Source organism: Lathamus discolor, chromosome 2 (genome assembly GCF_037157495.1).
Source record: "Lathamus discolor isolate bLatDis1 chromosome 2, bLatDis1.hap1, whole genome shotgun sequence".
NCBI lineage: Eukaryota > Metazoa > Chordata > Aves > Psittaciformes > Psittacidae > Lathamus > Lathamus discolor.
Window position 1 is genome coordinate 127,505,104 of NC_088885.1, and position 15,754 is coordinate 127,520,857.

General features: G+C 38.4%; 1 protein-coding gene across 3 annotated transcripts in view; it reads right to left on the reverse strand.

The window, feature by feature from the left end:
* STAU2 (staufen double-stranded RNA binding protein 2) overlaps positions 1–15,754 on the reverse strand; it is a 168,442-nt gene that overhangs the window by 88,958 nt on the left and 63,730 nt on the right. For all 3 annotated transcript variants that reach the window (XM_065668441.1, XM_065668439.1, XM_065668440.1), the window contains exons 9-11: positions 13,996–14,133; positions 10,441–10,572; positions 4,540–4,600 (exon numbers count right to left, since the gene is read on the reverse strand). In XM_065668441.1, coding sequence (XP_065524513.1) covers positions 4,540–4,600; positions 10,441–10,572; positions 13,996–14,133 — 331 coding nt within the window. The remainder of the gene's footprint in view (positions 1–4,539; positions 4,601–10,440; positions 10,573–13,995; positions 14,134–15,754) is intronic.

The window sequence follows — 15,754 nt, forward strand, 5'->3', positions numbered from 1 at the left end:
TGCCAATTAAAAATGTCTGAAATACAAACAAAAGACTTTATTCCCAAACTGCAGACTTCAGTTACTGTTCATGGAAACACAGGAGTACCAAATTATCTACTGGAAGTCTTCACCAAATTCCCCAGTTGAAAAATAAACACGTAGAGGACTGAAAAAAAAATCTTTCTAAAACTAGTGAGGAGCAGAACTAGAAAGTTCACATAAATTTTGCTTCTTCCAAAGGGAGGATGCATTAGTATGCAAAATTTCATAAATACAGTCTTTATTTTGGGTTTATTTTCTCTTATCAACTCCCATCTCCCAACACCTAAGTAAGAAGTTGAATGTAACCATACAGTTAAGGCTTATAACAACACTGCATATTTTCTTTTTCTCTCTCTTTTTTTTTTATTTCTTAATCTATTATTTAAGTAGATTTTAAACAAATATGAAAATACAAGTTATTTATAGCAAAAACTTTAGATTTCCTCATCACAGATTTAAGAAACTCTTCTGAATACCTATTTGGTTTTTTCTTCTTGCCTTTTTTTTTTTTTTTTTACTGTGAACAATTGCATGAGATCAAATGTCTCTGTTCCTTAGGAGATCATCTGCTCCTGCTGCTCATTTACCATCTGAAATCATAATCATCTGCTGGTGACAATCTAATCATCTTCACAGTAACTAATTGTGATGTCACAAACAAATGATTATGATTTCAGGTGGTGAACAAACAGCAGGAGCAGATGTACTCTGAAGAACAAAGACTGCAAAGTCAGGCATGAATCTCTAGTAATAAAATGTTAGGCAAGAAAAACAAAGAGCCTGTCCCTTACAGAGAGGTAGGATTGCTCTGACTATATTTTCTTTATTCTTATTAGTTTTTTAGTACTTTGTGACTACCCAAATTGCACGAAACAGATAAAGGAAAACTGCACTATGGAAATTTAAGGGTGGGGAACATATAAAACCAGTTAGGGTCATTTTTTCCTTCTTAGAATTATAATATATAAAACCACTGTTACTTTTTCCTTTTATTTTTATGTATTTTTGTTTCTCATAGCTCATCTACAGCTTCTCCTAGAAGACATACTGTATGTGTTGCCCCATCCAGAAATATAAAATCAAAGTTCCCAACAAAATGCACTTTGCATTAGGATTGTTTGTTTGTTTCATGTTTTGTTTTTTTGTTGATACCTCCCTAAGTTAAACCCAGACTAATAAATGAGCATTCTGTTCACAGTAAACATCTCCTGTATGGGCTGCAAATGCTTGTGGTCTGCACACAGTGTCTCCAAGTCTCCTCCAGAAGCATCAGGGAGAAAAACCCACACACAATGTTGTTATTTCACATGTGAAAAAAGTCTAAGATATCCCAAACCAACAAATAGCTTCTTGCGTCATCTTTAAGATTGTGAAATGAAGAGGAAAGGTAAAGAAGTAAACCTGTCAGAAGGAGCTTTGCCAGTGAGTAGGAGGAACAGAAGTGAAGTTTGCTGCTAAGGTATCTGTAAAACTAACACGATAGAGGTGAACAAGAGGAGTTAATTTTCAAGGATATTTAATAGGGAATACTAAAAATGAATTGACTGTAGAGTATTTCTCAGCAAAACCAAACCACATAATAAGGCTACAATGAAATCTGTTCTACTGTACTAAAATATGACTGTTATGATCTTAATTTTACTGCATTAAAGTATACAACTTCACTTTACTATTCCAGTTTCATTTCACACAGTTTCAGATGGAAACAGTGTATTATGCACATGAAGAAAGAGTATCTGCCTGGAAAGGGAAACTTTAATAGAGTGCCAATTGGTACAGCAGATTCATACTTCTATCAGAAAGGCCATTTTAGTTTAGAAATACCAAGAGAGGTTTCACTGAGAAACTAAAAAAGAAGACCTATTAGCAATTTGTTCAGGCAGAAATGATACCACATTTAGAGAAGAAAAATGCTTTTCTAGGTCTTCCATGAATCATGGATGAAATTGCAAGGTGAACAAAGACTGGTCTGTTCTTTACATAACTGCTACATGTTCATCCTCCTCCTATGACTTTATCACAGAAAATCACAGTTAAGCTGTAAATTTTAAAGAAAATACCCTAAAAGAAAAAGGCCCTTTAGAGGTGAAAAGTTAAAAAAATCAGTAAAAAATATATGCCTGTTGGTAACATTTTGGATTCAAACCCTTTCTGTTTTGCAAAAGGATAGCACAGTCCCTATGAAATGAAAAATTATACCCGTTTATCAGCTGTTTATTATTAATGTTGCCTCTAGATTGGAACCCTCTAAAAGGAGTTAGGAGATTAAGCACAGTGGTGTCTGAACAGGACTATGAAAAATAAATGCTCGGTCTGTCGACATGATAGCCACATCTTCTTTGATTTCCAATTTACTTGGAGATCAGAAGAATGTAAATGAAAGCATCTAGAAATATCTTTCATGCATTAGAAAAGCACCCCAGAATGAAAATCTGTTTCTGTACCATTGCCTGTGGTGGCTGCAAAAAACATCTGTGAGCAGGTCAATCTGTGAAAAACAAGTTCTTTGGTCAGCACAGGTTTAAAATAATTTTTGTGTTGATCTTGTCTCCTGTTGAGTGAATTTGCCTTTGTGTTTTCCTTCTGGATTTGGAGTCACATGTATAACTGCCAAAGTTTTCTTGCCAGATGAAGCCTGGGAAAATGATTGTTTTTTCTTGTTGGTGTAGTAGATGGCTGTGATGTCATCTATAAATAAGTCTGCTACAAGACACTGCAGTGATAGGAGAGAAAAGCTAGATGTCTTATTCTGCTGTTCCAAACTCCTGTATGTTAATGTTTAAAAATGTTAGCATTTGAAGATGTTTCAGAGGCCATGTCCTTAGAGATTCTGACAACACAAACAGAAATCACTTAGAATGGGATTGATGGGGATTGATGGTAGGGCTGGAAGGAAGCAATTAATAAGGTCTTAGAACCTGTAGAAACCTTCTTTTCAGGGAAGCACAATGACATGTGCTGAATCCAAGAGTAATTAAACACTAGCAAACTTTTGTGAAAGCTGAAGCTGAAATTATTTCCCAGCTCTGACTGGAAATTCTGCATGTATACTGGAACAATAGGGAATCCCCTTAAACTCTGCTTTTAGGACCATGTCCTTCAGACATATATAGACAAAAAATGGAAGGCAGCTTATGTGTGTGTCCATCTCTAGCACAATCCTTAGTTAAGGGAGATGATGTTTGGGACTCTTAAGAAGTCCAAAACTCAACACAGTTCAAGAGAAGAATCCAGTGCTCATGGAAAAGTGAAGGAAGTACTATTGAAATATTATCTTTACCACTCTAACTAGCAAAACCCTAGCTATAAGGTCACAAAGGTCTGTCCTATTCATTAGGTGTTGCAATAAAACTGAATTTGGTCTTCACCAACAAGGTCACTTGGGCCTTTGTGTCTTCAGATACGGCTCAAGGAATAAATGAATTGCCAGTAGCAGAACTTGATCAGGGTCAGGGATGTCTTGAGAAATTTTCAACCCATACAAGTCCATTGGACCAAATGGGATATACCTTAGTGTGTTGAGTCAATGAGCTAATGTCATTGCAAGGCCACTCTATTATCTTCCAAAACATCATGGAGATCAGGAGAGGTCTCCAACACCTGGAGAAAGGCATCATCATCAAAAAAGGGCAGGCTGGTCAGCCCCACTTTGTCCCTGGGAAAATCATGCAGTAATTCCTCTTAAAGCCATTGGTGGGCACACAAATGAAAAAAAAAAAATAAAAAGCCATTGGGAACAACAAGCATGAATTTACCCAGGATAAAAAACAGCCTAAACAACCTGATTACCTTTGTGATAAAATTACTAGATTCATGAACAGAGGACAGTGGATGTTATTTACCTTGGCTTTAGCAATGTTTTTGACATTGTGCCTCCCTCAGCATCCTTGTATCCAAGCAATGATGTTAGAATCTAGACAGATGAATTACTAGATGATGAAAATCTGTTTGGATGATCAGGCTTAGAGGACAGTGATATGCTGTGGGGGACCCAATAGCAGCCTTCCAATACCAAAAAGATGTTGCCAAACAGATGGAGCCAGGCACATTACTAAGGTATGTAGAAGAAGAACAGGAGATGATAGTCATAAACAAACAGAAGATGTTATGATTTGGATAAAAGGAAAACAAATCAAAGTGAAGATAATTAAGCACTGGAACAGGCTGCCGATAGAAGCAATGGAATATCTGTCCTTGGAGAACTGAAAAAAAAAGACATAAGCAATCCTGTCTGAACTCTGTACTGACCCTACTCTGAGTGGGCAGCTCAGATGACCTCCAAAAATTCCTTACAACCTGAAGGATTTTATGATTCAATGACTAATTAAAAATCTCCTTGTTCCTGCACTCATTCATACCTACACTCACAGGGAGGATACTCAAGACTTAATTCACCTAATTGCAATAAAACCCCTAAAATATTTACAAAAAGCATTTCAACTGTCTCTAATAATCCAATTCCTAGAGAGACAAAGAGAACTAAGTATAAACATAAATTTAGAAAGCAATACTTACTGTTACTTGTTGGCTCAGGAAACCCAACATTCTGGCCGTTCCAACTCTTGTTTTCTCCAAGCTGAAACAGGTAGAAGAAAGACAAATAAGTAAAGAGCAAACTACTCCTTAAACAGGACATTCATGTTTATAAATTAGTTGAAAGACCCTAAAAAGGATGACTTGGGATTGCCACATCTGCTCACAAAATTTTGTTAAGACATCATAATTTTTGCCTAAAATAAGTTCTTTGAGAAATGTACCCTTCATGAATAAACATTAACAACTATTGCCTAACACTGAAATATAAATGTTTCCCCAAGGATTAGGCTCAACTCAATGTTACCAAATCAGACTTAAAATCAAATGGTTTATGCAGCTCTCAACTGAAAACAGACACATACAAGAGAGAAATTATATTCTAAAATGAGAAGACCCTAATATCTGTCTATGAAAGAATGCATAAACACTACAAAGTATTTTGGGTATAATTTTAAAATATTTACTTGCTAGGAATACTTTTAGTTACTGAAGTGGACGCAAAAAAAAAAATTGCAATTTTCCATTTGATTTTAATACACAGACTTTTTTCAGGAAGCTAATTGCCTTCAAATTAATTGTATTATGTTTAACACCAGGTATTATTCTGACACAGAAAGGAAGCACTTAACACAGAAGTTAAAAATGGAGTCATTCCTGAAGTGTCCACAGTAACTGAGATGGCAGTGTTCTAAATTTAAGTGTAAACGTGGACAAAAATGTCTGAGCTTTCTCATGAAAAGGGAGCTATTGACAATCAGCTCTATGAATGTGAAGCGAATGACCCTTTTCAGATTTCACTGGGATTACCCCTTGTCCTATCCTTACATGCCCTTGTAAAAAGTCCCTGTCCCTACGAGCTTTCTTGTAGGCCCCCTTTAGGTACTGCAAGGCTGATCTGGGGTCTCCCTGGAGACTTCTCCATGGTGAACAATTCCAACTCTATCAGCCTGTCTTTGTAAGAAAGGTGCTTCAGTCCTCTGAAGCACCTTTGTGGTCCTTCTCTGCACTCACTCCAACAGGTCTGTGCCTTTCTTATGTTAAGGACACCAGAACTGCACACAGCATTCCAGTACAGGGGGAGAATCACCTCCTTCAACCTGCTGGTCACGCTCCTTTTGATGAAGTCCAGGATACGGTTGGCTTTCTAGGCTGCGAGCGCACACTGCCGGCTCATGTTGAGCTTCTCGCTGACCAACACCTCCAAGCCCTTCTCCTCTGGGCTGCTCTAAATCCATTCTCTGCCCAGCCTGTATTTGTGCAGGATATTGCACTTGGCCTTGTTGAACCTCATGAAGTTCACCCACCACTCAAGGGCGTCAAAGTCCCGCTGGATGGCATTCCTTCCCTAAAGCATGTCGACCGAATCTCATAGCTTAATGTCATCATCAAAATTTCTGAAGGTGCACTGAATCACACTGTCCATGTTGCTAACAAAGATGTCAAATGTTCCAATACCAACCCCTGATGAATGCCACTTGTCACTGGTCTCCACTTGGACATTGAGACATTAACTGCAACTCTGAGTGCAGCCATCCAGCCAATTCCTTATCCACTGAGTGGTCCATCTGCCAAATCCACGTCTTTCCAGTTTAGAGACAAGGATGTCATGCAAGACAGTGTCAAATGCTTTGATAAGTCCAGGTAAATGTTGTCAGTGACTCTCCTCTTATTCACCAACACCGTAACCCCAGTGTAGAAGGTCACCAAATTTGTCAGGCACAATTTGCCATTAGCGAAGGAATGTAGGCTTCATCAGTCACTCCTGTTTTTCCCATGTGTCTTATCATAATTTCCAGAAGGATCTGCTCCACAATCTTCCCAGGCACAGATATGAGACTGACTGGCCTGTAGTTCCCCGTGTCTTCCTTTTTTATTTCTTAAAAATGGAGGTTATATATCCCCCTTTCCAGTCGGAAAAGAGACCAGGCTGCCATGACTTGCCAAATATGATTGACAGTGGCTTGGCCATTTGAACTGCCCGTTCCCTCAGGACCTGTAGATGCATTTCATCAGGTCCCACGGACTTGTGCACCTTCAGGTTTCTTTGATGGTCTAGAACCTGATCTTCACCTACTGCAGGCGGTTCTTCATTCTCCCTGTCCCATCTTTGCCTTCTGCAACTTGGATGTGTGGCTGGAGCACTTGCCAGTGAAGACTGAAGCAAAAAAGTAGTTGAGGAACTTGGCCTTCTCTATGTCTCTGGTAATCACATCTCCCGCTTCCTTCTGGAGGGGCCCCACATTTTCCCTAATCTTCCTTTTATCACCAATATACCTGTAGAAGCTTTCCTTGTTGCCCTTGACCTCCCTGGCCAGATTTAATTCTTTAGCTTTCCTAACCTGATCCCTATCTGCTTGGACAATTTCTCTTCATTCTTCCCAGGCTACCTGTGCTTGCTTCCATTCTTTGTAGGCCTCCTTTTTATGTTGGAGTTTGTCCAGGGGCTCCTTGCTCATCTGTGCAGGCCTCTGGCATTCTTGCCTGACTTTCACTTTGTCTGGACACATCACTCCTCAGCTTGTAAGAGGTATTCCTTAAATATTAAGCATCTTTCATGATATTCCTTAATATTAAGCATCTTGATATTCTTAATATTCCTTGAATATTAAGCATCTAAGATCTTCACTCCAGATCCTTATCCCATAGTACTCTACCAAGGAGATCCCTAAAGAGGCCAAAGTCTGTTCTCCTGAAGTTCAGGGTAGTGAGCTTGCTGTGAGCCCTCCTCACTGCCCTGAGGATCTTGAACTCCACCATTTCATGCTCACTAAAGCCAAGACTGCCCTTGAGCTTCACATTCCTCACCAGCCCTTCCTTGTTGATGAAAACAAGGTCCAGCATGGCACCTCTTCTGTTTGGCTCCTCCATTACTTGAAGAAGGAAGTTATCATCAATGCATTCCAGGAGCCTCCTGGATAGCTTACACCTTGCCGTGTATCCAACAGTTATCAGGGTGGTTGAAGTAACCCATGAGGACCAGGGCTTGCGAACATGAGGCTTCCCCTATCTGTATATAGAGTGCCTTATCTGCTCAGTCTTCCTTGTCAGGTGGCCTGTAGCAGACCCCCAGTGTAATGTCACTTGCCCCTGCCCTCCCTTTAATCCAGACCCATAAGCTCTTGGTTGGCTCTTCATCCACCACCAGGCAAAGGTCTGTGCACTGCAGCTGGTCATTGATATAGAGGGGGCGTCCCCTCCTCATCTCCCTAGCCTGTCCTTCCTGAAGAGCCTGTATTCTTCCATTCCAACACTCCAGTCCAGGCAACCCACCAGTTTCTGTGATGCCAATAGGATCATAGCCCGGAAGGTGTATGCACACCTCTATCTCCTCTTGTTTATCCCCATGCTATGTTTGTTTGCCCTCAATGAAGCTGACTTACTGGATGGAGTTGGTGGAATTCTTTTGTGCTTCTCTTCAGATGCTCTCCTCCTGACCTGTGATCCCTCTCCAGGCTCTGGGCAACTCTTGCTGGTAACTGGCATAAAACTGCTAGGAGCTGGATGGATTGAAGTTCCACTCCCCTGGCAACTCTAGTTTAAAGCTCTCTTCACTACCTTGGCAAGCCTATAACCAAAGATGATTTTTGCTTTCTCTGACAGATGAACTCCAACAGCCCACGATAGACCAGGTTTCTCAAAGTGAGTCCAATGGTCCAAGTAGCTGAACCCCTGCCTGTGGTACCCATCCTGTAACCATATACTGATTTGCCAGATTTGACTGGCCCTTTGAAACTCCCTCCTTTTGACTGGGAGGACTGATGAAAAAAACTACCTACACTCCAGAGTCCCTTAAATATATTTGTATTTACTGCTGTCTGTTACAACAGCATGTTTTTTGTCATGAATCCATATTGTGCATCCGTAACATGATAGGAAACTCAGCACAAATATGCTGCTACAATAGGAGAAGAACATTTCCAACTCTACTTATTCATCTCTTTTTACTGTTTATTAACTTGAGTGTGATGGGGAATTTAAGAAGAATTCACTTAGTTATCCTTAGTGTTGCTGTCTACATGTATGCAATCTATCAATCTATTTTGGTCTTCCTCTGCCTAAGAGAATTAGTGACAAGAAGAAATTAAAAGATAGAAGCATGAAAAAGTAAAGACATCACAACTCTCCATTTTCACACATAGAACTGAAGTTCTAATAGCTGCAAAAAGTCTCCCAGGGCACTATCAAACTTCTCTCCTCAGGGCTTCACACAGCCATTACAGATTTCTTCCAGCAATCTGATTACCTCAGAAAAGAGCAGAGCCTTTACATTTTACGTTACCCGGATTACCTATTTACCTGTGCTGCCATTAGCACCATGCATGGCTCTTGTAAAACTCTTAGGTCTTCCTTAAAACAATTAATACAGTCACATTTTATGCACTGAGGTTAAGGAAAATACTCTGACTTTGGTTCTGCTTTTTTTGAAGGGAGGAGAAGGGGATGAAAGAATGTGGGGGGTGCAGGGGATAGAGAAGTTGCCTTTTTTAAAAGCATCAAAAATAACACAAGTGAAAATTGTCCATTTAGATGCCAACCTGATACGTCAGCTAATCTATGTTGGGCCCCATTTTGGAGTCAAAGAGAGAAACAAGTATCTTTTAATGGTACATCTTTATTGTGCAACTTATATGGAAGGAATTTTGCAACGCTCAAATTGGTAGACATCTAAGGCTATTTTCTCTCCTCTCCAGCACAGTATCTGCAAATATGTTCAGTCTATTATATACAGAAGATAAAGCCAGATGTTCTAGATATTTTATGTCCTTAACCCCAACAAAGCTATAAAAAATTGTTCTATGATCTTGAATACCACCACTACATAAAATTTGAGTAGTTCACATTTTTTGGATACTGCATCATGTTTGCTCATTGTGTTCAGAATAACAGCAGCCCATTGTATGCTTTCCTATCAATTCTAAGATATCTATGTCTGCAAGCATGTAATTAAATCTTTTTTTTTTTAACATAATGCACTTGTAGGCAATAGTATAATGCAGGGAAATGAAGCAGCCACTCTATTTTTTTAATATAACCACAAGTTTCCACCGCACAGAGCTCTCCAAAGCAACTATGTCGTGGGCTGAATTTTTTCAGGCTTTATCTCTGACAATTAGTGAGTAAAAATAGTTCAGCCAGTTTGAAATCCAAGAATGAAAACCTGTGTTTCTCCCTTTTGCTTTGTTTTTAAAAAAGCCCTTTGGCCAAATTGTCAGTGAAGAAAAACTGATGGAAAGTATCTTCTAGTGCAGAAAAGTCTCATCATTCTGGTGAACATGAATTATCATTTGATTCTGTCATAAGCCTTTTTTAAAACAGCTATGAATGTACAGTGTCTTCTTGCTAGGAACACCATCTAGCTTCCAAGTACCTCGGTTTAGAGTATGGCACACTTGTTGAAGACTATAGTTAAGAACAGTGAAGAACATAGTGACGGTGAGTATGACTAGCATACATCGAGCAGCTCCTCTTAAAGCAGAGAAATGGGAGATGCAACACTAAGACAAACACTGACTACCATGGCTGCTTCACATATGAAAATTACTATCATTCCTCTCAGTGCTCTTTGGATGTCCAAAATGGATTAAAAGCAAGACACACATTCATTCTGATTGGTAAGTAGAAATAGGCACACGTCACATGTACGCTTTTGCATACAGACTATCCTATGAAACTACATTTCTGTTTAAAATTACTCTTAGAATAGTACACTACTAAGTGTAGCTATAGAACTGTAGCTAAACAAAGGCTGATCTCTGACAAGCAACCTCCTAAAAGAGGGGGTGCACATGGTTAAGCTTCCATTCTTACTAAGTGACTAGCTGAGACAGCTAAAACTCGAGACAAGGGTAAAATGTGGGCATTGTAACAACTGATCCTTACCTTCTCTGGCTGGTCTTGAAGAGGAGTAGAGGCTTTGTAACCCAGCTGTAGCAACATTGCTTCTGCTGCATTTCTTTTAGCTATTTTCTTGTTTGGGCCTGTTCCAGTAGTAATATCATTGCCTACTTTCACCTTAAAAAGAAAACATTGATCATAATCACGACAAATGTAAGACTTCTTAATATCAGAGGTAATAATTTTGCTGATCTACCAACAACTGTCAGCCTCTTTTGATGAAAATGCAATCTTGAAAAAGAAAGAACAGTGCAAAAGGGGACTACAATACTGCTTCACACAGAAGAGCTGGTTGAGATTTTTCAGAAGGTCCCCAAACTCATATGTCAAAGAGCTACATTTTTCTGTCTCTCAATGTACACACAGTTGTCTCTCTCTTCCACCAGCCTCTGTCAACCCCATTCTCCCTGCTGAACAACTCCCCCACTCCTTCTTAACGCAGGAAGGAAGCACTGTAGGATCTGTGCTTCCTCTTTCTTGTAGAAACGCTGCCTTCTTGTAGAAGCTCCCCCGCAACATCGGGACAGTATCCAGAACAACGGAGAGACAAACAATGACCTGGAGGTTTAAATTAGAGTGGTTTCTAAAGAAAGATGAATACCATGTTCATATTCCTCCCACTTTGTCACACACACTGCAAGGAACATGGGGGCTGAGTCTGCTTTCTTCAGCACTTACACCTGACAAGCTTTTTTCAAAATTGTCTTTGGAAAGAAGTCTCCTCATTGGACCTGTGGCCTGTACTGCACAAAAGGGTTTTGACAAACAGGATGCCTTTCATAAACCTGGGAGAAATTAAAATCTCAAAATAAAGGCAAATTATAGACAATGGATATCCACAAAGAGTGAAACTCTAGCTTATTCATAGAATCATGAAATGGCTTGGGTTGGAAGGGACCTTAAACATCATTATTACAACCCCCTGACATGGGCAGGGACACCTTCCACTCGACCAGGTTGCTCCAAGCCCCATCCAACCTGGCCTTGAACACTGCCAGGGATGGGGCAGCCACAGCTTCTCTGGGCAACCTGTGCCAGTGTCTCACCACCCTCACAGTAAAAAACTTCTCCCTAGTATCTAATTCCTTGGCTTTTAAATTCTTGAAGCTGTATGAGTCTGGTTTGTGATATTAGTGCTGTCATTGCTATTCACTCATGCAATATTCATAGCTCTTGGATAGGTATATTTCACTCTTTTCATTAAGCCATTTTATTTGCCAAATTTTTTCTTAAGATAGTGTATTACCTCAAGGTGTGCTAAAAAAAGGAAACCAAAATAAAATAAGAATAATAAAATAGCCAAGGTAATTTGAATGAAAGAAAACTCAGAGGTTAAAGACCTAAAAGTCTGGAAGGAGCTTTAAGAATATTATAAAAATAGTCATGCACTTGTTAAATAAATAATAGCAATAAATTTAGTAATTGATGTTATACAATACACATTCACTTTCCTCAAATTGCCATTTATGTATTTTCCTCATAGTTTTCATTTTTCTTTACTCAAATACTTATTAACTATAAACACAGAGGATGTAAATAAATAATAGTGATCACAAATATCCCTTCTAAATACATATATAATTATGTAAAAAAGCTTTGTCTACCTAAACCAGAAACATTCATAATCTCAAAATATAAACCTTATCTTCTATGCAGTTCCACAATCACAATTAGAAAATAGCCTTATAGGTTTATATGCAATAAAATTGAGGGACTTTAATGGGACAGGACAAAATGATAATTTATAACATAGTTCACAATAAATCAATAAGCTGCTATTTCTCAGACCTGTAAAACTGGTTTAGCTATTATTAAAACCTCTATCAAGGATTAAAGGTCTGACTACAAAGAGAAAGAGCTTTCTGAAATTAACTTTGGGAACAGAACACCAACTAATGTCATCAGGGGGTTTCTTGTGTTTATCTAGTAGTCAGGACAAGTAATTGGATCCATTTCATCACATCTAAACTTGCTCTTTGTGTGACAGATAAAAATGAACATATTATCTCTGGATATTTTACTTCCACATTCAATTAAATTAAATGAAAACATTGTTTAAGTAGTTTATACAAAGGCTTTTTATCCTGATAAGGTTCTTTGCATGTCATAATGAATTCACTGAGACTTCCTGAAGGTGGGAGAAACAGCAGTATGATTTCAGTGTGAAAATATTACAAAAGGGGAAAAAAAGGAGCTAAAGTGTTTAAAAGTATTCACAACAAAGCAATTGTTGTATGGAATTTCTTTGACTTTCCTAAGTCTTCTTAGATAGGGGAGACTTCTACATGTTCACTGCTTTTAAGATCCTTTTTTTAGTCAAACCAAGGATTTTGCCACTATTGAGACTCCTCCAACAGAAAAAGAAATTCTAATACTGGACTGTGTTGCACAGCCATCTTCTGATGCCTCAAGCAACCATCTCTAACTGCGGACACTCCCATGGAAGTGTAAGCATAGAATAAGGGACTGTCTGTGATAGAATTACTCTTCTTTCAAGTACTTTCAGGTAGCTTAAAAAGTTGGAAATCCAAGTTTATGTTCATAAATCATTTTCTGCAACAAAAGGATCTCAATATCTTCTTTTGCTTCAGAGACAAACATAATATATCATCAAGAAAGACCACTGAGATCCAAGGAAATTAAGATTGCTAGCCTATCTTGATAAACATGAAGGAGGGACTCTAAGTGAAAACATAATTAATTTCTTGGGGAAGGAGGTGCTGGAACATCATAAATTCTATTTGTGATCAGAAGTGACATTTTGGTGTGGTTTGTAGACAACAAGTCAATATATCTTGAGGTATGCTGTTCTGAACTGTTCTCCCACAAAACTACCCACGAGTGAAAATACAAGGGTAAAGAATTCTTTCCTGTTCCTAATCTTTCTCAAGCTCTTGTGCTATCTAACAAAACGTCAATGCTATATCAAATCTTTGTGCATGACCTTCATTTAAAAATTAAAGAAGCATCAATGATCTCCTGTTTCTGCATTAGGTCCTGAGCCTTTAACTGGACGGGCTAAACCACTTGATGTAAGGCTGGTTTTGTGATATTTCAGATATGAACAAAGCCACAAAGAAACTGAAAATCTGAAAAGATTTATAACACTATCTTTAAAACTGAAATGCTTGGTAGTAGGGAGATATTCCTACCCATATTTCAGCATACTTGACTGTATTGCAATCCTCTGATCAGCAAACCCACAATTTTTTCAAAAAGACAAGTAAAAGTAAATAAATCCTGAACCATCAGACATAAAGACAAGTGATAAGACCATCAGGTGTAATAAAAACAAGGAGTATAAAAAAATGCAAAACCTCTACAACAAAAGCATCTAAAAGGCACATAACCTAATTGCCATTTGTTTCAGAAGAAAGTTTAAACAGGCTTTCTGATACTGTATTTCTTGCATAACTGACCATAAAACAAAGAAAGAGCTAAACACAGAGGGATCCACTTCATATTATGCCACCATTTCGCTTGAGTTTGAACATAACATAGGAAGGGCATTAGCTCTAATGTGATGATGGCAGATGATACCTGCATAACAAACTCTCGACGGCGAGGCATTCCTCTCTCTGAAAGAAGAACATACTCTGGCTCCTTCTCCTTTTTGGCTTGTTGGATCTGAGCCAGACGACTGATGGGATTCATTCCTTGACCATATTCTGGTCCAGTCTAAAACAGATTTAAAAGAAAGAACCGGCATTTCAGCATATATCCATACAACTATTATGCTGCTGCAATAAGTCATTTATGAGGGTTACCACTTCTTTAATACTGCCTTTGAGAAAATAAGAAGCAAACTTCTTCCCATCGTCTGATCTGTTCTGAGACAGAAAATAAGAATCCGCAAGCACAAAACTGTTGCAAAAATTATACCTCTATTGTCTGCCACTGTTGCATGTAGCGTGGATAACTAGTACCTGTAAGCTACTAATACCCTCATGTATCTGTGGAGATCCTATGGGGAGGGATGAAAATTAGTGGGTTCACCAGTCAATTGCATCTTACTGCATTATTTCTATGACCTTTCCCCTTAACACCTTAAAATAGGTTGCTGCAGTGCTAGAGTATGCCATATGCTGAGGTGGGATTTACAAGAGGACTTAAAAAGATTTGCCATTTAACAAGGAAGCTGTCTCTCTCAGCCTTTCTGCCTTCCTTCTCAGCACTCTTGCCTTCCATTCTACAATCCAACTAAAGGTGTAGAAGGCTTGCTCTGCTTGTGTTATAGGAATTCACCCTCACAAAACTGCTACGTAGTGAAGCTAGAGAGGAGTAACTCCAATGGTTAGAAATGTGGCATAGTGTGAGCCACCCACAAAGTATTTCAAATGCTTTACAGATGAATCCTTACAAATAATATGTCAAAATGTATGCTTGGTGGAGGACTTAAACTGATGGAGGGAAAACAAAAGGACTGAGAGACTGATCTGTCCAAGATTTCACAGACAGGTGAAAAACTGCAGTCCTTACAAAACATTTAGTTTTGAAGTCCTTTTAATATGTTATTAATCACACAGCAAATGCTCTCTGAATGCAAATAGCTATGAAAATATTTGTTTGTAGCTCTTACAAAGAAGAAATTAAGATCCAAAAAAAAAAATTATCTGAGGTCATATTTAACTAATTTATATACTATAACACAAAGAATGAACTTGCAAATGTAAAAGGCATTTGAATGTAGAATTGGTTTTATGTTATTGAGTTACTTCCTCTTCATGAAGCCATTTGCAGGATAACATCAGCATTCATGCTTGTTTGAGCTTCTCAAATAAGAACAAACAAGTGGTCCAGAACCTAAAGAGATGATCAGCAACTGAAGGCAAAAACCAGAGAGGGATATTATATTAAGAAAGCTGTGCAACAAATCCTACATAGTGTAAGTGCTGAAATTGTTAAGAGAAGATGTAGGTGAAAGAATTAAGACAATGTCATGCACAAGGGCAGCTGTGTGGGCAAGAAGCCAGGCAGAGACAAAATGCAGAGCAGGCTAAATAAAGTGCAGGCAATAAGATATAGCCTCATAAATATATATACAAATAAAAATAAGTTAGTGTTGTGCCTTTTTTTGATGCTCAAAACATATGCAGGTTAATTTAAAAGGAAATGGAAATAGTGAAAGGATTTCAGAAGTTTGGCTATTCAAAAAATAAAAACAATCTACATATCCAGGTTATTCTGACTATTAACATCTCTTTTAACTTGGCAAACTTCAGATAATTCAATGTAAAATTGTAATGGTAAATGGTACGTGGTAATGTGAGGTATTTTTTACATTATTATACCCTTAGCA